The sequence below is a fragment of the Eleutherodactylus coqui genome, chromosome 12 (genome assembly GCF_035609145.1).
Source record: "Eleutherodactylus coqui strain aEleCoq1 chromosome 12, aEleCoq1.hap1, whole genome shotgun sequence".
NCBI classification, from domain to species: Eukaryota; Metazoa; Chordata; class Amphibia; order Anura; family Eleutherodactylidae; genus Eleutherodactylus; species Eleutherodactylus coqui.
In genome coordinates this window covers 83005412-83029459 of record NC_089848.1, presented here as the reverse complement: position 1 = coordinate 83029459, position 24048 = coordinate 83005412, and the positions used below count along the sequence as shown (strand labels likewise).

The 24048-nt window shown below is 42.7% G+C and overlaps 1 protein-coding gene across 1 annotated transcript in view; it reads left to right on the top strand.

Moving 5' to 3' along the window:
• SCIN (scinderin) overlaps positions 1–24048 on the top strand; it is a 97011-nt gene that overhangs the window by 48071 nt on the left and 24892 nt on the right. The window contains exons 5-9 of the mRNA XM_066584743.1: positions 1444–1533; positions 10701–10833; positions 15172–15260; positions 21587–21802; positions 23786–23907. Of these exons, the coding sequence (XP_066440840.1) occupies positions 1444–1533; positions 10701–10833; positions 15172–15260; positions 21587–21802; positions 23786–23907 (650 nt within the window). The remainder of the gene's footprint in view (positions 1–1443; positions 1534–10700; positions 10834–15171; positions 15261–21586; positions 21803–23785; positions 23908–24048) is intronic.

Genomic DNA, 24048 nt, shown 5'->3' with positions numbered 1-24048 from the left:
CCCTTGGTGCGCAGAAAGATAGCACTTTCTACGTTTTCTGCAGGGCTGAAAATGCGCAAACAAAATCCGTACATGTGAACAAACCCACTAAAATCAATGGGTTATATACACTGCGCAATGAATACGTCCGTGTGAAGGAGCCCTAAGGGTGCATGTACCGATAGCTTCTCCTTCCTTCAATCTCACACTTAGGGCTTATTCACACGAGCGTATATGAAAACGGCTGGCCGATATACGCTACCATCTGCTGCATTGGATTCTAATGCATCAGATCACACAGGCGTATTCCTGCGGCGTAAAAGCGACTCCTATGGGAGCCAATGACAGCGGCCCAAAAAGGGAGATGGGAGGGAATTTAGCAGCGTGACTGCTAAACTCCCTCCCCCTTTTCTCCTCCTCTCTCCTCCCCTCCGGCTGTTTGGAAAGGAGCTTAACTCTGCCCCCGTCTAACCCCCTCCCATTGCAAACAGCCGGAGGGGAGGAGAGAGGAGGTGAGTTGGCAAAGCAGGGGGAGACAGCTTAGCAGAGTTTAGCATTTTTTTCCTTCAGCTACCAAAATTATTTTTGCTTTGTTCTTTTTTCTGTGACATGTAGGGCTATTTTTTATATTCCTTTTTCACTGACTCAACCCCCAGTCTTGTTTTTTGTTTTTTTTAGAGGGGGCAAAAAGCTAAAAAAAAGATTTTTTTTTTTAACTTATAGGTTTTGTTTTCTAATTAGTATACTTACACTAAAATAAAATATAGGAATGGGTTTTTTATTCTGTTTTGAACGTTTTAATATATAATGTGTACAGTTTTGGATTACAGGATGCATACGGCAACGGTTTTAGTTGGCGTCGGCAGTGGGTCATTTTCTTTTTTTATATGTAAATATTTTCATTTTACTTTGTGAATTATTTTTTTACTTATTTTTGGAACAATTTTTTTTAAGAACTATGTCCCACATGACATCATATAAGACTTCTGGGGGTCATTCACATGGTCTTATTTTTTTTTTCATTACACACTTTTCCACTGTAGCTACAGCATCCATAGAAGCAGCATCCATAGGAGCCCCAGTTACAGGGGAAAACATTCCCCTCTAGTGGCAATAGTCACTGACAGAGCTGATCAGGTTCTGCTAGCACCCTACAGCTCTGTTGTGATTCCACTTTCACTTTTTAGTACATTGTGTTCATTGAGTGCTCTGTACCTGAGAAAGGAGAAGGCAGAAGCAGTTTAAAACCTCTTCTGCCTTCTCCTCTGGGTCCCCATTTGTGTCTGACAGCTGGGGACTTGACCTGCTCCTGCTTGATTGCAGTTAAACCCCAGGACCAAGCGCTGTATATTTACTGCGCTTAGTCCTTAAGGGGTTAAATCTATGAATCAGACTAATGTACAGAAGAGCATGTGGAGGAGAAATGATATGATACAACAGTTCATGATGTTTTTATATTTTTAGGTTTTGGGTAAAAAGCCGAAGCTCCCTGAGGGGGATGATAATGATGATGTTGCAGACGTTACAAACAGGAAGATGGCGAAACTCTACATGGTGAGTCTTTATTTGGGCATGTAACGAGTAGCGCTGGAGTCCATAGCAAAATAGAGTCCCAACAATGCCTTGGCCTTTCACTGTCCATTGGGTCTTCTTTTTCATACTTCTTTCTCCCTACTCCAGCATATAGATCCCTGTATGACAGTCATACTATCACACTGTTGCTCCCCTTTACTGCTGTAGCTTCACTGCAGGGGCACGGGGTAGCATCCCGTTGCGAGAATCTCGCAGTCGGAATCCGACCCGGCCGCCTGCATTCGGCCATATACAAGAATATTTAACATTATCTTTATGTTGTGTTACATGTCAGAAGATATCACTTGTGGGAGTTTGGGCCCCCAACCATCTCCAGTACACAGGAGACCACCAAATGTGCCTCAGTTGGCTACATACTTGTATGTCACTGGGTGGTCTGCCACTAGTGCGGTTGTAATGGTGCCCCAATATGTTTGCTGAAGAGCCCAGATCTGTCTGTACAGTAGAGTCTCTACTTGCCTTGAGGTTCCCTGGGATCAAAAGAAGTTAGGGATTCGCTGTACTAGAGTATCTATAACATGTATGCAAAGCTGCATGCCCAATATACAAGTGGTGACGCCTCTCACAGAGCTGATGACCAATGCAAAGGCCAAGCGAGCTCATGGGCGGGCGAGGAACATTTTCTAGATACAATGTCAAGGGCTGTTGTCCTGATATTCTTTATGGGCTATGTCTAAAAAATAGAAATTACCCCAAAATGTTCTATTCTTACATGGGAAAATATTTCTTTGGAAGAAATATTCAATAAGACAGAAACTGCTTCATAAAGTGGAAAAAAAAGTACAGAAAACAATTCATTATCCCTAAATGGGAGCACATGTTGGCGACGGCGATGCTTTTGTTCTAAAACATATGGCAATATGTTATGCCAGCGATGGAGGGGGTTCCTGAGGGTGACACCCATGCCCACACAGTAGTGAACGAGGGGGACATCTACAGTCAGGCACAAGTAACTCCTTGTTCTGGAGCTGGAAATCTATATCAAATCTTTTACTACAAAATCATTCGCTGTTCCCTTGTCAGTCGATGCGCCATTTTACATCAGGGACAGAGGAACACAAAGGTTACTACAACAACACGTCCGCTTATATACTATACTTCTTAACCCCTTAAGGACCAGTCTCTTTTTAGGGATTTTAGCCATGTGGTGGTTTTTCCTTCAGCTATCAAAAAACATTTTGCTGCATTTTTTTTACCGTGACACAAAGGCTATCTTTTACATATCTTTTTTACTGACTTTTTTTTCCCATTTTTAAGCTTTATTGGGGGTAAAAAGCTAAAAAAAATGATTTTTTTAACATTTATAGTTATTTTTTTTATTAGTATATTTACTCTTAAATAAAGTACTGGAATGGGTTCCTCATTTTGATATATATATATGTATGGTTTGGATTACAGGGTGCATACAGCGACTGTTTTGGTTGGCGGCAGCTTTGGGTCATTTTCTTTTTTATATAGCTTTTTTTATTTTGTTCTGTAATTTTTTCTTACTTATTTTTGTAAATATTTTTTTTCCCATCTATGTCCCCTGTGACGTCATATAAGACCTCTGGGGAACATTCACATGTTTTTGGGTTTTTGTTATTTGACACTTTTCCACTGTAGCTGAGGCGTCCATAGGAGCTCCAGTTACAGGGAAAATATCAACCTATAGTGACAATAGTCACTGGCAGAGCTGATCAGGGTCTTCTGGGATGCTACATCTCTGCTGTGCCAGAGGATCCCAGCGGTTACGTGACCACCGGCTCGCATAGTGGAAGAAACACTTCCACTTCTTAGTACATAGTGCTCATTGAGCACTATGTACCCGGGAAAGGAGAAGGTAGAAACTGTTAAAAACCGCTTCTCCCTTCTCCTCTGGGTTCTCGGCTATGATCAACAGCTGACAACTCGACCTGCTTCTGCTTGATTGCAGGAGCAGAGGCTTTAATCCTGCGCCATATTTCTACGATCGGGCGGGATTAAAGCCCAGAACCAAGCGCTGTAAATTAACAGCGCTTGGTCCTTAAGGGGTTAACAAAGGGTATTACATTTACTAGACCCTGTATATAGCTCTGTGTTTACCTCTATCACTGCTTTATGCATTATTAAACCATTTAAGAAGCTGGAAAAGAGGAGTGACAGCTGTGGTAAGAACTGTAATGGCAGCCATATTAGTTGTCATCCAGCTTTTCCAGAGACTGCTATAACTTGAGGTTCTACCGCAGATCTGGCTCAAAATACCAGAAGTGGTGCTGCATGCAGTGCGTTTTCTTCCATCCAAAAGCCGGGCAGCTGAGCGGAAACCGAACGGATCCCATTATAGTCAATTCCGCTCTGCTGCTCCCTGAACAAGCAGGAAAGCGGAACCCCCAGTGCAGGCGCAAAACCACCCTAAGGGCCGACTCACACAAGCCTATGTGTATAACGCAGTGTTGTACCGCGGTGTGAGTCGGCAGTGAGCAGGGATATCGCTGCGTAGGGCAGCTATTTTGCATTGCACATGGCAGGGTATCTCACGCATGCTGTCATGCGCAGTCTGTCTTGTTTGTATTTTTTTTATTCCCCTCTCTGTCACTTAGAGACGTTGTGTATAAATGCCGCATATACGCAATGTAATTGCGTATGTACGGCATTTATCACGCGCCCATATGGCTCTATCGTGCATAATACACAGTAAAATGGAACATGCTGCGTTCTTTTTCACGCATGCATTATATGCAATAAAAACTGTTAATGACAATCAGTGTACTTTCATCGACTCCATTCACTGCGTATTGTGCCCACATACATGGCGATAATATCACGCTCGTCTGAGCCTGCCCTAACAGGAACAGACCAAAGTCTTCAGTTGTGCTCCCACCGCTATTAACCCTTTCCACTCCAATTTTGGATTCAGGGCTTCCTAAAAGGCTTTCTCTTTTTGCTGTTATACAACACTGCCATCTGCTGGCTAAATCCAGTGTGTGTGCGCCAGAAAGGCTCCGACAGCGGAGTGGCTTGCAATAGACGGTAAGAATACCCTGTTGGGCATCTTCTGACATTGGAGCTGTACAAGCTTCAATCAGAATGTAGGAAGACATCAGACAGCGGATTGGAAAGGGTTAATACATAATTGCCCTTGTTGCATAACTAATGTCTTGTTTGTCATCCGGCTTTCCCAGAAAATGATGGGATAAACATATCAGCTGTAATCTAGATTTCTTGGAAACTGATAATATATTGGCTATCACCTAGCTTTCCCAAAGCCTATGGAATTACTATATGGGTTGTCACCCAGCTTTCCGAAATCTGATGTAAAGGACATATTGCTTACTTTGCCAAGAAATTTATGGAAGATATTCGTTTTCACCCAGCTTTTCCAAAACTAAAATACACTGAATGGCCATGTTGTTAGACACCTCCACCTAATACGTTGGACCTCCTCAGACTTCAGAGCCGCAGCAATTCATTGCAACATAGATTCCACTCGGTGATAAAATAGTTCTGCAGGAATATCGGCCCCTGCGGACAGGAAACTTCTTGTAGTTGCTGCAGATTAGATGGAGGTGCTGACATGTTCTGACCAGCTGACAGGAAAGGTTCATCAATTCATGCTACTTGTGCCAAATTCTGACCTCCCATCAGCACGGTGCAGCAGAAATCTGGATTCAACTGCCCAGGTGATGGTTTTCCACTGAACAGTGATGCAATTTTTGCGCTCTTTTTTCCCACCGGAGTCCTACCTTTCTGTTTCTATTAGACACCATGGACACTGTCGTCCGCTGTTCTAGCCCATCCAAGGAATGGCGAGTTGTGTGTTCAGACACATTAGGCCGGCTTCACCCGACCGGGTTGGATCCCGCAACGGATTCTGGCTGTGGAAGCCAGCCGGCGACCCTGCGTACCTTTGATTTCTGTATTGCGGATAACCACGTTGGCTCGCCGTAGGTCCTGCACACTACAGATTTTTTCCCCAATATTTGTATTTCCCGCGCCATCGCTAAGCAATGACACGGATGCCCGCAGCCCACACCAAATGTTAGTTACGTATAGGCTGTGGGACGGACTGTCTCCATTGACTTCAACGTCTGTGTGGAGTCCGCAGCAAAGTAGAGCATGCTGCAATGTTTCCTCCGCTCGCAGAAATACACAATTTGTATCCGCGAGTCTGAGCAGAAAACCTGAAGGTGCATGTCTTTCAATGCGTGTGGATTCCACTGTTGGAATCCGTTCGTTAGAGCCGGCGTTGTTTTCGGTTGATTCCTGATATCCTCCACTGACTCCTTTCATCAAGTTTTTACACCCACAGGATCCCCTTTTTCCTTGATTCTACCAGTCTCAGTATACTCTCCATACTGCCGTATGAGAAAATGCCGCAAGGTTGGCAGTGAAATCCTGGCGCCGGCCGCGTTGGAAGTCGCACCGATTGCTGGATTTTTCCATTCTAAGGTGAATTCACCCTGAAACTGATCCACGGAAAACTTGTAACCGGATGTTCTGCTGCACTCCGGGGTCCGGCGCCTGAAGCTCCAATCATGGAGGGGCCGGGGTCTCCAATAAGGTGGCCATTTAGTGTAACTAACACATTCCGGAAGCTGATGGGTCGGAGATCTGCCCGGCAGCGCTGGGACTACATCCCCACTACTACTGGGAAAAAGAAGCAATAGTCACTGCGGAGGATGGTAGAAGTAATAGCGGCCATATTGGTTGTCAACCAGCTTTACCAGAAACGGACAGAATGAGGAAATGGTTGAATAGAATTTATAACAACTTTGTAAAGAGGACGACTCAATTACCTCTATGTACTGTGGATTATCTTTTACGGGGCAAATCCCCCGTCCTCATGGAAGAACTACAATGAGAAGAAAGGGGGGGCTCCTGATGTTTTTACTTTGGGGTCCCCTTTGTTCTCTGTCACCTCGCCTCCACAGGAACTGATCACTTTCAGTCACTATATGGAGTCATGCAGGGTGGGCCATGGAAAAGTAGCCCAGCACTAATATGACAGCTCATCAAAAAGAGAACTGGTTTTGTTGCCCATAGCAACCAATCACAGCGCAGCTTTCATTTCTTACACAGCTTAGGTAAAATGATAGCTATGCTGTGATTGGTTGCTAGGGGCAGCACAGATTTTCTTTTAGACAGCTTCCATAAGAGTGCGGTGCCGGTCTCGTTTTCCGTGGCCACCATGTACTTTCCCAAGTGCAGAGCTATTTTCTGAAGCTGCAGTTTTGTCATGCAAATCATGTTACATGTTTATTCCTTGTAGAGGAAAGACCTGAGTAAACACCCGGCTTAATCTAGAATACATCCTTGTAGCGTTCTGTGGAAACAGGAAGCATAAATACTATAAATACCAAGTGTGGAGGGCAAATATGTCAGCACTAAAGTCAGGCCTGGACAAACAAAGATGGCCGCATCAGCTTCTCTGACTACCTGATACACACTGTACATTAGTATACATTATTAGACTAAAGGCCCATTTACACGCAAAGGCAATCTTTCAAACAATTGAAAGTTTTAGCGATCGTTTTGCATAAAGTGTTAATGGACACTAAGAATCATTGCGTGTAAATGGGCCTTAAGACACTATAAGCTGCTTTGATTGAGCAGAGCTCTCTCTGTGAGCGGTGCTGACCAGGAGGAGCAGCATGTAATGTCTCAGACTCCCATACTAATTAATGCGCAGTGTGTAGCAGGTAGACAGAGAAGCGGTGCGGCCATCTTTGTATACTCAGGCCCAGAGAGTTACTTTAAAGGGGCCGTCCAATCAAAAACATAATGAGTTTTACAACTTTCTAATATACTTCAAGGTTCACTAGCCGCCCTAGAACCCATTTAGACTGGCCAAGATCGTGGTCCAATCTAAGAGGCGCCAATCAAAATGCATGTTTTATTTACACAGGGAAGGACCTATGGGGATGAAGGATTGTAAGTTTGATTGTTCATCCCCGTAGGCTGGCTGTACATCTCGCTGTTCGCGCAGGAAGACGTGCGAACAGTCAGAGAGCATATCGTGCGCACTGAAAATGAATGAGCAGTCGACGACAGAATATTCACTCATTCGCCAGCTGGTCCTCTTACGTGACCTGATAGTCAGAATGTCTTGTGCCAACGATGCAATCACGCGGGCAGTAGCTTGTTTGTCGGGTGATTAGCAGCACATTAAGACGGATGAATTATTGGCAATAAGACAAGCGCTGTCACCCTGCTTTCTCAGACTCCACAGCACCAAACAAATCCCTAGTATGTCTGTCACTCCTCTGTCACTATACAACTAGGCACTGATTTGCCACTCGGGATTCTGGAAAAGCTGGGTGATGAGCTTTATAGTCGTAGCTAGAGATGAGCGAGCATGCTCAGATAAAGCAGTTACTTGAGCGAGCGTCGCTCTTCTCGAGTAACTGCTTACTGGTCCGAGCAGGCTCGGGGGAGCAGCGGGCGTGAGTGGCGGGTGGCAGGGAGTAGCGGGGAGGGGAGAGTGAGAGAGATCTCTCTCCACCCCCCCCCCCCCCCCGAGCATGCTCACACCAGTAAGCAGTTACTTGAGAAGAGCGAGGCTCGCTCGAGTAACTGCTTTATCCGAGTGTGCTCGCTCATCTCTAGTCATCTCCGCCATCTTAGCCATCAACCTGATTTTCCAGACTCGGATGCACCAAATAAGTCATATATTTTGTCACCACAGAGGTAAGTCATGTAGATTTGCCATTTATTCTGGCTTTTCCTTCACTGCCTCCAGACACCCAGTGACATTTGCTGCTGAGATCCTGGCTTTATATTCATTGATCCGCTCTCTGAACACCATGTGGGATACATTTGGCATGGTTATGCCCGCAGCACATGGAAACAAACATTTTATTCTCAAATAACACAAGACTTTTTCCAGTCATGGCTGTCTAACTATTTAGAGGGACAGAAAACCCGAAGTCTACACTTATTGTACAAAACAATTGGTGGAATGGAATGAAACTTCTCTCTTTGATTGTAACGTTAATATAAGTGATTACAATATCCGAGCAAAAGGAGATTTTGGTGCGGAGAACTGAAGTACCGCCTCTAGCTTGGATACAAGATGTGATACAGGCAGGCATGGAGGCTCTAGTACCCTGTTGTACCGCCTCTAGCTTGGATATAAGTTGTGATACGGGTGGGCATGGAGGCTCTAGTACCCTGTTGTACCGCCTCTAGCTTGGATACAAGATGTGATACGGGCAGGCATGGAGGCTCTAGTACCCTGCTGAGCCGTCTCTAGCTTGGATACAAGATGTGATACGAGCGGGCATGGAGGCTCTAGTACTCTGTTATACCCAAGCTAGAGGACGCCCAACAGGGTACTAGAGCCTCCATGCCCACCCATATCACATCTTGCATCCAAGCAAGAGGCAGTACAACAGGATACTACAGCCTCCATGGCCGGCCGTATTACATCTTATATTACAGCTAGAGGCAGTCCAAGATGTGATATGGGTGGGCATAGAGGCTCTAGTATCCTGTTGTACTGCCTCTAGCTTGGATATCAGTTGTGATACGGGTGGGCATGGAGGCTCTAGTACCCTGTTGTACCGCCGCTAGCTTGGATACAAGATGTGATATGGGTGGGCATGGAGGCTCTAGTATCCTGTTGTACTGCCTCTAGCTTGGATATAAGTTGTGATACCGGTGGGCATGGAGGCTCTAGTACCTTGTTGTACCGCCGCTAGCTTGGATACAAGATGTGATATGGGTGGGCATGGAAGTTCTAGTATTCTGTTATATTGCCTCTAGCTTGGATAGAAGATGTGATATGGGCAGGCATGGAGGCTCTAGTACCCTGTTGTACCGCCTCTAGCTTGGATACAAGATGTGATACGGACGGGCATGGAGGCTCTAGTACCCTGTTGTACCGCCTCTAGCTTGTATACAAGATGTGATATGGGCGGGCATGGAGGCTATAGTACCCTGTTGTACCGCTGCTAGCTTGGATACAAGATGTGATACGGTCAGGCATGGAGGCTCTAGTACCCTGTTGTACCGCCTCTAGCTTGGATAGAAGATGTGATATGAGCAGGCATGAAGGCTCTAGTACCCAGTTGTAATGCCTCTAGCTTGGATACAAGATGTGATACGGGCGGGCATGGAGGCTCTAGTACCCTCTTCAGCTGCCTCTAGCTTGGATGCAAACTGTGACACGGGTGGACATGGAGGCATACTAATTCCATATGGTATCCTGTGGCATATCAGTCCATATTTCCTGAAACTGAGTTTCCAGAGTGTATAAACTCTTAGACTCTTGAAGTTGTAGTCCCAGACGGTCCCATACATGTTCTATTGGCAATAAATATGCCGACTGGACAGAGTGTGACAATGTTGTGGAGGCATTCCTATGACACCCTTGCAGTGTGCGGCCATGAGAGACAACACAAGTGGCTGCAGGATGTCCTGAACATATCACTGAGCTGTCATGGTCCTTTGTACCATTACTGGGGGTGAGCAAGTGTCATATGCAATGGCCCCCCAGACCATCACACCAGCAGAGGGCAATGTGCCACTCCACAGCAGAGACAGGATTGAGGCACTCACCCCGAGGTCTCCAGACACGAACCCAATCATCCTAAATGCCCAAATTCAACCTGAATTCATTGCTGGAGATAATCTAATTCCACTTTGTAACAGTCCAGTTTCGTCGATCATGAAACCACTGCCAACGGAGTCAATAGTGGGTGGGTATCAAAGACAGTACATGTAATGGGTGTCATGAGAGCAAACACCCTTCAGCCAAGCACCTGGAAATGGTTCCGACAGACACAGGGCTGTAACGATGGCGTCACCTGTCCATGGATGGCAGACAATGAAACAGTTAGAGCTACTCATGCTTATTGTATGATCAGGCGTTTCTCCCTATTGTTGGTCTGTTAAGGGCGTCCTGCGCCCGTACGCCTTGCTATGCAAATAAATACAATCTATTACTCCCTGCTATCAGCCATTGCAAGCTGAGGTTACGCTGAGCAACATGATCAAGAAGAACAAAAACTTCCAAGCCTCATGATCACATACAGTATCCTCCGTGCTGTGGACCTTGCTATGTGTGATTGATAGCAGCCGCTCTTGTAATGCTGCTGCACTATCATAAGCTGTCTTTAGCTGTACTGTCCCTTTAAAGTCTTTTGCCTGCTCATTGACTTTTCTAGGTATCTGATGCCAGTGGTTCCATGAAGGTTTCAGTGGTTGCAGAAGAAAACCCTTTCTCGCAGGCCATGCTGATCTCAGAGGAATGCTTCATCCTGGACCACTCCGCAGACAAAAAAATCTTTGTATGGAAAGGTCAGGCTTCCTGTTTATTTTAATGGCCACGTCATCTGTCACAATAGAATATTCAAGGGTTCACATCTACAGTTGTACTGCACTCCTCACTGTTGGGGCTCAATACACAACAGAACACCTCAGTCATAATGTGTGTGATATCGTAGATTCTTCCTATATATTAAAATACTTCAACATGGCCGTAGGTCATTGAGAAGACACAATTACATGATCCAAAGGTCTGTAGACTAAGGGTACTTTTACACATAACGAGTGTCAGGCAAAGGATGCCTGACAATTGTCCCTGTGATGCTCGTTCTGCACAGGAGTGAGTATCGCTGGATCGCTGACAGCGCGGCAAGCAGGGAGGCAGGGCGGTTGGAAGAGAGTTCTCTCCCCGCTCTCCCCCGCCCCTCTCCATTCACTGTAAGCAGGGGACGCTCAGTACTGATCAGCTGCTGTTTACACTGAACAATGTGTCATTCGGATTTTAAAGTTATATCAATAATGATTTAGTTTTAGGGCACTTTTTCCGTGAACGGGTATGTACAAGAAAATAACTACTATAATACTGCTCCCTATGTACAAGAATATAACTACTATAATACTGCCTCCTATGTACAAGAATATAACTACTATAATACTGCCTCCTATGTACAAGAATATAACTACTATAATACTGCCTCCTATGTACAAGAATATAACTACTATAATACTGCCTCCTATGTACAAGAATATAACTACTATAATACTGCCCCCCATGTACAAGAATATAACTGCTATAATACTGCCCCCTATGTACAAGATTATAACTGCTATAATACTGCCCCCTATGTACAAGAATATAACTACTATAATACTGCCCCCTATGTACAAGAATATAACTACTATAATACTGCCTCCTATGTACAAGAAAATAACTACTATAATACTGCCTCTATTGTACAAGAAAATAACTACTATAATACTGCCTCCTATGTACAAGAATATAACTACTATAATACTGCCCCCTATGTACAAGAATATAACTACTATAATACTACCTCCTATATACAAGAATATAACTACTATAATACTGCCTCCTATGTACAAGAATATAACTACTATAATACTGCTCCCTATGTACAAGAATATAACTACTATAATACTGCCTCCTATGTACAAGAATATAACTACTATAATACTGCCTCCTATGTACAAGAATATAACTACTATAATACTGCCCCCCATGTACAAGAATATAACTGCTATAATACTGCCCCCTATGTACAAGATTATAACTGCTATAATACTGCCCCCTATGTACAAGAATATAACTACTATAATACTGCCCCCTATGTACAAGAATATAACTACTATAATACTGCCTCCTATGTACAAGAAAATAACTACTATAATACTGCCTCTATTGTACAAGAAAATAACTACTATAATACTGCCTCCTATGTACAAGAATATAACTACTATAATACTGCCCCCTATGTACAAGAATATAACTACTATAATACTACCTCCTATATACAAGAATATAACTACTATAATACTGCCTCCTATGTACAAGAATATAACTACTATAATACTGCCCCTATGTACAAGAATATAACTACTATAATACTGCCTCCTATGTACAAGAATATAACTACTATAATACTGCCCTCTATGTACAAGAATATAACTACTATAATACTGCCTCCTATGTACAAGAATATAACTACTATAATACTGCCCCCTATGTACAAGAATATAACTACTATAATACTACCTCCTATATACAAGAATATAACTACTATAATACTGCCTCCTATGTACAAGAATATAACTACTATAATACTGCCCCCTACGTACAAGAATATAACTACTATAATACTGCCTCCTATGTACAAGAATATAACTACTATAATACTGCTCCCTATGTACAAGAATATAACTACTATAATACTGCCTCCTATGTACAAGAATATAACTACTATAATACTGCCTCCTATGTACAAGAAAATAACTACTATAATACTGCCTCCTATGTACAAGAAAATAACTACTATAATACTGCCTCCTATGTACAAGAAAATAACTACTATAATACTGCCTCCTATGTACAAGAAAATAACTACTATAATACTGCCTCCTATGTACAAGAATATAACTACTATAATACTGCCTCCTATGTACAAGAAAATAACTACTATAATACTGCCTCCTATGTACAAGAATATAACTACTATAATACTGCCCCCTATGTACAAGAATATAACTACTATAATACTGCCTCCTATGTACAAGAAAATAACTACTATAATACTGCCTCCTATGTACAAGAATATAACTACTATAATACTGCCCCCTATGTACAAGCATATAACTACTATAATATTGCCCCCTTATGTACAAGAATATAACTAATAAAATACTGCCCCCTATGTACAAGAATATAACTACTATAATACTGCCCTTTATGTACAAGAATATAACTAATATAATACTGCCCTCTATGTACAAGAATATAACTACTCTAATACTGCCACCTATGTACAAGAGTATAACTACTATAATACTGCCCCCTATGTACAAGAATATAACTACTATAATACTGCTCCTATGTACAAGAATATAACTACTATAATACTGCCACCTATATACAAGAATACAACTACTATAATACTGCCTCCTATGTACAAGAATATAACTACTATAATACTGCCCCCTATGTACAAGAATATAACTACTATAATACTGCCCCCTATGTACAAGAATATAACTACTATAATACTGCCCCCCTATATACAAGAATATAACTACTATAATACTGCCCCCTATGTACAAGAATATAACTACTATAATACTGCCCCCTATGTACAAGAATATAACTACTATAATACTGCCCCCTATGTACAAGAATATAACTACTATAATACTGCCCCCCTATATACAAGAATATAACTACTATAATACTGCCCCCTATGTACAAGAATATAACTACTATAATACTGCCCCCTATGTACAAGAATATAACTACTATAATACTGCCCCCCTATATACAAGAATATAACTACTATAATACTGCCCCCTATGTACAAGAATATAACTACTATAATACTGCCCCCTATGTACAAGAATATAACTACTATAATACTGCCCCCTATGTACAAGAATATAACTACTATAATACTGCCCCCCTATATACAAGAATATAACTACTATAATACTGCCCCCTATGTACAAGAATATAACTACTATAATACTGCCCCCTATGTACAAGAATATAACTACTATAATACTGCCCCCCTATATACAAGAATATAACTACTATAATACTGCCCCCTATGTACAAGAATATAACTACGATAATACTGCCTCCTATGTACAAGAATATAACTACTATAATACTGCCCCCTATGTACAAGAATATAACTACTATAATACTGCCCCCTATGTACAAGAATATAACTACTATAATACTGCCCCCTATGTACAAAAGCATATAACTACTATAATACTGCCTCCTATATACAAGAATATAACTACTATAATACTGCCCCCTATGTACAAGAATATAACTACTATAATACTGCTCCCTATGTACAAGAATATAACTACAGAAAGTCCCCCACTTACGAACAGGTGCTGTTCCAGGAAGTGCATTTGTTCGTATGTCTGAACAAATGTTTGTATGGACAGGAATCACTGATGGATCCTGCTTCTTACAATGCGGGTGCCGGCTGTTTCCTACAACCAGACCCCTTCCTCAAGAGCTCTGATAATCCGCGACGCTCATCGGAGTTGTTAACCGTTTTAATGCTGCTGTCAATTCTGTAACATTTAAATGCCCCAACAGATGTTTGTGAGTCACACCTCCCCCCCCCCCCCCCCCCCCCGCGATTAGATTGCGGAATGCTGTGCATTTGCCATGGCAGCTAGGGGCTACTGAAAGGCCTTGTGGATGGCTATGCAGAGTGTCTATCAAGCCGCGCCTATGGCATGGCATGATACAATGACAGTCTGATCGCTGTACAGTACGATGTAATGCTATGGTATCACATCATTCTGCAGGACAATTTTGTTTGTATGCAGCGAAGTTTGTAACTCGAACGTTGGCAAGCAGGGGACTACCTGTACTATCAGACTGCCCTCTACAAACAAGAATATGATTTCCAGTAGTGATACTTGGTAGCTGCAGACTACCGCTACCAATAACACACTATAGATTGTGACAATTTTAAAAACTACACACACAGCAGATTGCCCATCACCCCTGTGCCCTGTCGTGGGGGCCTGTTCACTGTTTGTGCTCTTCTCAAGATATTGCTGATCCCTTTTCCCTATCAGTGTTTATTAAACAAATTTTGACATTTGTTCACTTAGGTAAAAATGCAAATGTGGACGAGAGAAAGGCGGCCATGAAGACGGCGGAGGATTTCATACAACAGATGAACTATCCCCGCAATACTCAGGTACTCTTATAGTCAGATTGTCTATTACTTTTTCATGCAATCTGATCCTCATTATAAATTATGCTTTGCAGAACTTTAGAATTTTAAATAATTTGTTGCCACCTAGTGGTGAAAATCTGTAATACCATTCTTGAAATTATTTTATTGTCCCCTATTTTATCTTAACCACAATCAGGGATATCCCATATTCCCATATCTCAAATTTCTTCCAGTTTGGCCTCCTGCACTCGGGCGGAAATTCCGCGGTGGGAGTTCCCGCAGAATTTCCGCCTGTGCCCGCTGCCATAGGATTGCATTAGATAATGCAATCCGTCGTCACAGAAGCAGATTAACGTCTAAATTATTAGTAATAAAGCCCTTTCACAGTTTAGACAAATCTAAAATGATAATTCTTTATTAATTATATTTAAAAATTACTTGAACGAACACGGGGCACAACACAGAAGCCACTGGGTTGATGGAGATATGAGAGTCTATTCAAGGACCTAGGTGCCACATCCTAATACTGCTTCCCTCTGTATACAATCATAGCAGAGAGGAAGAGCATGTTATAGGAAGTTGGCAACGTACAGTGGCTTTAATCAACGAACAATTAAAAAGAACTCGGACCAAATTCTATACTAGTGTCCCTCTCTTGTGCTCTTAGTTCACTATCAAAGTAACAAACAACTCAGCTACCATCACTAGATAGACTCAGCAATGAAGCTTAAATAGATGAGCATAGTATAGTTTTAAACAGAGGGAAAATAAGTTTCTAGAGAGCTGTGTTGTAATAAAGGTTGATTGAAATGTATCATGCAGTAGTGCGGATCTTCATATCATTATTCAGAAACCTATATGCCTCTCTAGAAACCCTCTTATGCATGAATTCATGCGAGCAAAAGAGAAAGGATATAAGGACAAGTTGTGGGCCCAGTATAAATGTCAGTGAGCACACTTCTTCTCCTTCCAGGGCCTGTTTAGTAGTCCTGGATTCTTAATTCATTCAGATTACTAATATCGGCATTGATGCACTCATAGTTAGCTCTCTCAGTACTGTATAATCTCTTTCCATTTATTCTCAACGCGTTTCTCCGCTAATAATGGCGGGTCATCAGGAGATCAATGAGTTTAGTACTAAAGGATCAATTTTATATGTTTATTAGTACAAAAAGCACGAATCATTGGTGCTTGTTCATAATGTATTTCCGAGTTTACTCCGAACCAATATCAAGCATATACTGCCAAGTAACGGTAATATCTCGTGTTTATATAGAGGGAGACTCTTTGAGGTATTAGAATAAAAGTGGCATCAGAGATGTGGGCTAATAGTGGGTCTTGAAGGACCTTTTTGCCAAAGGATGCCCCCTGACCAGACCGAGACTGTTGTCCAAGATAGTCTATATAACAGCTAGGTCTGATTCAGTATCTCAGCATGCACAGAGACATGGAGACTCTGCTACAGTGACCCCACTGTGCATATATCTAGCTACTAGATCAGACTCAGGTTTTGCCTATACCATCTTTATTGGAAAACCTGAGCCTTGCACTACTTGACAGGGGTCACTTTTATTTATTTGTTGGCATAAGAGGGCTTATTCTCTAATTTTAAAAAAGAGGCTTCCTCTAATATAACTGCTGCTATAGGCAGTACTTGCTCTATTTTGCCCGTTCATAGGCACAGCTAAAGAATTGCTACTGTGCACGCTTTATCCATGTTGGCATAAGAGGGCTTATTCTCTAAAGAGGGCTTATTCTCTAAAGAGGGCTTATTCTCTAAAGAGGTCTCCTCTAATACAACTGCCGCTACAGACATTATCTGCTCTATATTGCCCGTCCTCAGGCACAGTCAAAGAGTTGTTACTGTGCATGCTGAGATACTGAATCAGACCTAGCTGTTATATAGACTATCTTGGACAACAGTCTCGGTCTGGTCAGGGGGCATCCTTTGGCAAAAAGGTCCTTCAAGACCCACTATTAGCCCACATCTCTGATGCCACTTTTATTCTAATACCTCAAAGAGTCTCCCTCTATATAAACACGAGATATTACCGTTACTTGGCAGTATATGCTTGATATTGGTTCGGAGTAAACTCGGAAATACATTATGAACAAGCACCAATGATTCGTGCTTTTTGTACTAATAAACATATAAAATTGATCCTTTAGTACTAAACTCATTGATCTCCTGATGACCCGCCATTATTAGCGGAGAAACGCGTTGAGAATAAATGGAAAGAGATTATACAGTACTGAGAGAGCTAACTATGAGTGCATCAATGCCGATATTAGTAATCTGAATGAATTAAGAATCCAGGACTACTAAACAGGCCCTGGAAGGAGAAGAAGTGTGCTCACTGACATTTATACTGGGCCCACAACTTGTCCTTATATCCTTTCTCTTTTGCTCGCATGAATTCAAGCATAAGAGGGTTTCTAGAGAGGCTTATAGGTTTATGAATAATGATATGAAGACCCGCACTACTGCATGATACATTTCAATCAACCTTTATTACAACACAGCTCTCTAGAAACTTATTTTCCCTCTGTTTAAAACTATACTATGCTCATCTATTCAAGCTTCATTGCTGAGTCTATCTAGTGATGGTAGCTGAGTTGTTTGTTACTTTGATAGTGAACTAAGAGCACAAGAGAGGGACACTAGTATAGAATTTGGTCCGAGTTCTTTTTAATTGTTCGTTGATTAAAGCCACTGTACGTTGCCAACTTCCTATAACATGCTCTTCCTCTCTGCTATGATTGTATACAGAGGGAAGCAGTATTAGGATGTGGCACCTAGGTCCTTGAATAGACTCTCATATCTCCATCAACCCAGTGGCTTCTGTGTTGTGCCCCGTGTTCGTTCAAGTAATTTTTAAATATAATTAATAAAGAATTATCATTTTAGATTTGTCTAAACTGTGAAAGGGAGATAATGCAATCCTATGCAGACAGCCACCATTGAACCGTGTGAAAACATGCACGGTAAACAAATCGCGGCATATCCTATTTCTGTGCAAACCTCGCAGAGGCCCGCGCAGAAACGTCACCGGTGATGCGCCGGCTCTGCTCTGCGCATGTGCCAGCTGGGCGGCCTTAAAGCATGTGTCATTATGCCTAATATTGGACTAGATCAGTGGTCTCTAGCCTGTAGTTGTATAACTGATATGGAAGTACCGTTCCTATTGAATGAAAAAGGCTACATGTCTCACCACACAGAAAAGCAGTACTATCTGTGCCTAAATCATTTACAGATAAAGACCAAGAGGCAGTACTATTTCTGCCATCTCATTTATTGGAAGAGAAAGGGAGGCAGTACTATCTGTGCTCACATGACTTGCAGAGAAAGATGGGCAGGCAGTGCTATCTATAACTACATATATTACATGGAGATACAGGGAGGCAGTACTATCTGTATCTACATAATTTACCAGGAAAGAAGGTAAGGTAGTACTACAGCATGGTACCTGCACCTATATCACATAACAGGAGATAGGGAGTGTAGTACTATGTGTGTCTCCATCATTTACAGGGAGAGGCAGGGAATCAGTACTATCTGAACTGATATAATTTAGGCTACATGCACACGACTGTGAAACTCGTGCGCATTTTATGCATTGCAAGACACACAAAACTGGCACGAATATGAACTTCATTCTTGTTAATGGAGTCCTAGATATGAGCGGTGTTTTCCCTTACAGCGATGCTGCGAAGTAAAAAGGGGAAAAAGTCACTGCATTTCCTATTTTTTCGCGCTCCTCTGAAGCATTGCCTATTGATTTCAGTGGGACCATAAAGACATCATATTGCACTCACATGCCGTGCGCTGTTCATGCGAATGGAATGTTTCTCATTGAAATCAATGGGAAACACTTGCGATCCTCTATCGTGCGTAAAGCACACACAGGAGGATTGGAAATTCACAGAAGCGATGCAAGGCGTTTTTGCATGAAAAATGCCTCACAGTCATGGGTAAAATGCATGATGATAAAAGCAATATTGGGGGAGAAACTCACACTTGTCCAGGAATGTTGCCTTACAAGGAGAGAAGGGGAGGTATTACTACAGTATAGTATCTGTACCTACATCATATATAACAAGAGATAGCGAGGGCAGCACTATTTGTATACGGTATATATATCATTTACAGGGAGAGACAGGGAGGCAGTACTATCTGTATCTACATCATTTACAGGGAGAGACAGGGAGGCAGTACTATCTGTACCTACGTCATTTACGGGAAAAGACAGGGAGGCAGTACTATCTGTACCTACATCATTTACAGAGAGAGACAGGGAGGCAGTGCTTTCTGTACCTACATCATTTACAGGAAAAAACAGGGAGGCAGTAATATCTATACCTACATCATTTACAGGAAAAGACAGAGAGGCAGTACTATCTGTACCTACATCATTTACAGGGAGAGACAGGGAGGCAGTACTATCTGTATCTACATCATTTACAGAGAAAGACAGGGAGGCAGTACTATCTGTACCTACATCATTTACAGGAAAAGACAGAGAGGCAGTACTAACTGTATCTACATCATTTACAGAAAGAGACAGGGAGGCAGTACTATCTGTATCTAAATCATTTACAGGGAGGCAGTACTATCTGTATCTACATCATTTACAGGGAGAGACAGAGAGGCAGTACTATCTGTACCTACGTCATTTACGGGAAAAGACAGGGAGGCAGTACTATCTGTATCTACATCATTTACAGAGAAAGACAGGGAGGCAGTACTATCTGTACCTACATCATTTACAGAGAGAGACAGGGAGACAGTACTATCTGTATCTACATCATTTACTGAGAGAGAGACAGGGAGGCAGTGCTTTCTGTACCTACATCATTTACAGGAAAAAACAGGGAGGCAGTAATATCTATACCTACATCATTTACAGGAAAAGACAGAGAGGCAGTACTATCTGTACCTACATCATTTACAGGGAGAGACAGGGAGGCAGTACTATCTGTATCTACATCATTTACAGAGAAAGACAGGGAGGCAGTACTATCTGTACCTACATCATTTACAGGAAAAGACAGAGAGGCAGTACTAACTGTATCTACATCATTTACAGAAAGAGACAGGGTGGCAGTACTATCTGTATCTACATCATTTACAGGGAAAGGCTGGGAGACGGTGCTCTTTGTATGTACTGTACATCATTTACAAAGAGAGGCAGTACTATCTGTGCCTACATCACTAAGGCTGTATTTATATGGTTGAGATTGAGTTGTGCCTAAGATTGTCAAGTGCAACTCACATTGCACAGAACATGGACACGCCATCGGTGTGCCGTGCGGTGTGCGGGAGACTGCACATTGCAAGTCCAGTTCTCATGAGAGATTCGCACAAAAATAGGACAAGCTGCGATTCGCACTATCGGTGTACATTAACATAAACAATTGCTTATTACAACTCGCAAGTTCTGTGCATCTCGCAATTGCACAGGTTGTTCTTGGCTGTATAAATATGACCTAACAGAGAAGGACAGGGAGGCAGTACTATCTGTGCTTACATCAATTACAGGGAAACACTAGATTTTTTAACATATATGGTGGGGCTAAATTACTGCACAATAGTACAAAGTATAATATAGAAACTTTCAACATTTTTTCTGTAAGAGTTACATTTCATCTCCATGTGCATAACAGTTACGTTGTTACTGCCTCTGGGCCCATTGAAGGTGCCGTCATTGTCATCACTCCACCCAGATGCATCATTACTCATCAGTATAGTTCAGCTCTAATGCCAGCAGATTACACATCAGATGTCAGTGCAGGCATGTAAGGGCTCACAGATCCGACACCCAGAAGGGGTTTCCCAATAGCAGGTATTATACAAGATTAGAAGGGAGAATCAATTCTAAACAACTAATTAAAGAGGTTGTCTCATTAGAGATTATTGATCATCAGATCGCCATGGGCCTGGATCCCCCAGAAAACAGCCTTGTATGACCAGAGAGGCACATACAGAGGGGATCAGTGAGCAGGGACAGCCATATACCATGATAGGTCATGATGGGCAGAGACCCTTGTAACCTCTTACCATGCTGGGTACACCACAAGGCTCCCGGAAACACCCATAGATATACTTGCCTTAGCTGCGTCACTTTGGGGCCGTCTCACAAATGGGACTATTGGAGGTATGTACTAGAAACAGGGACAGTCACAGCAGATGTACATTACCCTAACATACAGAACACCACATCCCAGCTTCCACAGCTGAATTGCCTTTAAACCACACCTTTCTCTCACTCGCTGCGTGTTTATGGAAAGCCCTTTTAAATAAAGATACCGGTCAGCTGAATGGTGGATCATGTCATTGTTTCTTTTAGATCCAAGTGATTCCAGAAGGAGGGGAAACTCCCATTTTCAAGCAGTTCTTCAAGGACTGGAAGGACAGAGACCAGAGTGCCGGCTTTGGAAGAGTTTATGTCACAGAACGGATTGCTCACATTGAGCAGGTTGACTTTGATGCCTCCAAACTTCATGAATCCCCAGAAATGGCGGCTCAGCACAATATGGTGGATGACGGATCTGGAAAAGTCGAAGTAAGCCTGTTTATCTTATACTCTAGTCAGATTCAAAGCTGCATTTAGAATCTCACCTAGTTCCTGCTTCCTGTAGGACTACTAGTAATTATTAGGAAATTATAGTACTAGTGTTTTTGGTGGTGCAATGCACCACACAGCTCTTCTACATGCACGTCACACACACACAGCTCCGCTACATGCACGTCACATACACAGCTCTGCTACATTGCTTTCACATTTGAGCAGCACGTGATTTACAAACTTCAGCAGCTCGCTGAGGAGACATTTCAGCTCGTAGCTTTCGCATATCTGCTGCACGTGATTTACAAACTTCAGCTGCTGGCTGAGGAAACATCGTGGCTTGTAAGACCATGTAAGCTGCATTAACTTCATGGAAGTGTTGAACCTTCTGTGCTGACATGTTTGCACAACAGCGACGGTTTGTTCCAACACTGGACAACGATTGACGATTAGATGAAGGCTGGACTGGTGTTGGCGGCATTAGTACTTTAGATGACATGATATCACGTTCAGGAGATGTGAAGATAGTGGTGAAGGACTATGCTTCAATGTTGTTGGCCAATATGCACCACCAGCTATGTATGTGGACATCTGTGAGGTGTCATTTACTGAAGTCTCCACACAGGTGTGCAGCTGTCTTACAATCAGCTACAAACTGCCAGACTGAGTACTGATGTATCCATAGCAACTGAGGCCGCAGGTGTTTGTGGGGGTTGTAGTCCACCCATAATCCCTCATTCAACACGCAAGGATCAATGACCTATAATGACGCCACCCTCATGTGATCAGGGGGCGGAGCCAGGAGCCGGTAACTGACATTCACAGGTGCTGTCAGGCTCTGCATGTATCTCACACATCACACACGGATTGACGGACAAATGGTCCTTAGCACTTTGAAAGAACTTCTCACTCTCAGCTAACTGCTGGTGTGGTGACTTTAAGGACAATGTTGTGTCACATTATGGAAGATGAAGTGTTTACTACAAATACTGTACTCTAGCCCAATCTCAAAACTACATCTCACAACAGACAGGAATGATTTAGGGATCTCATCTGAGCTGCTGATACATGTGTAAAAATTCGAAATAAGAGCCAGCAGAATCTTAAAAGCATCTTTGGATGTAACTTGAGTATATATAATTAGAGATGAGCGAACGTGCTCGTTTAGAGCAATTACTCGATCGTGCATCGCTTTTTTCGAGTAACTGCCTAATCGGGCGCCGTGGGTGAGCGGGGAGTTGCGGTGGGGAGTGAGGGGGGAAAAGAGAGAGAGAGAGCTCCCCCCTGTTCTCCCCCGCACCATCCCGCCGCCCATCGCTCCCCGGCGCCCGCGAATCTTTTTGCCCGAGTAGGCAGTTACTCGAAAAAAACGATGCTCGATCGAGTAATTGTCCTCCCCGAGCACGTTCGCTCATCTCTATATATAATGTTACCCAACATTATATAAGGCCTTATGCACACGGGGCAAATTGAATGGCGAATCCCGCGTTGTCCCTGGCGTGGGTGATACGCTGCTCAATTTGCCCATAGACGTGCATGGAGATTCCTCTCTCCACGCACACAAACGAATTTTATTTGCGGATAAAACGTGCCGAAAATAAAATCGCAGTATGCTCTATTTTAGAGTGGGCTACGCAGGGACGGCTTCCATTGAAGACAATGGAAGCCATCCGTCCCGCGGCACTTGCGCAGTGATCACTGCAGAAGTCTCGCGGGATCCACGTCATCGTATCAGCAATGGTGCGGGGAAATCTGTAGTGCACATGTGCGGCGGCGGCACATCCGCAGTACAGAAAAAATGACAGGTAAGCAGGGTCACCGGCAGCGGGAAGGGGTGGATTCCGTGCGTGCCATATGCATGACGTCTAATACATGGTTTAACTCCGATTATATCTGGATACAATATGTAAGGTGATCTTCACAGGTGACCACAACTTGGTTGATATTAGTGCTTGAATTCCCTTATTTTCTGTTTTTCAGATCTGGCGTGTAGAAAGCAATGGGCGAATCCCCGTAGACCCGAGCACATACGGACAATTCTTTGGTGGTGACTGTTACATTATTCTCTACACTTACCGCAGAGGGCAGATCATCTATACATGGTGGGCCGCTATATTTTATATTGGATGTTCCATTCTTGATCAAAAAACTCACATGGAATTTTTCTGGTGTTTTTTTTCCAACTACAAAAGCCAGAGAAATCACATGATTTTTTTTTTAAATTATCTGCGTTTCTTTACTGA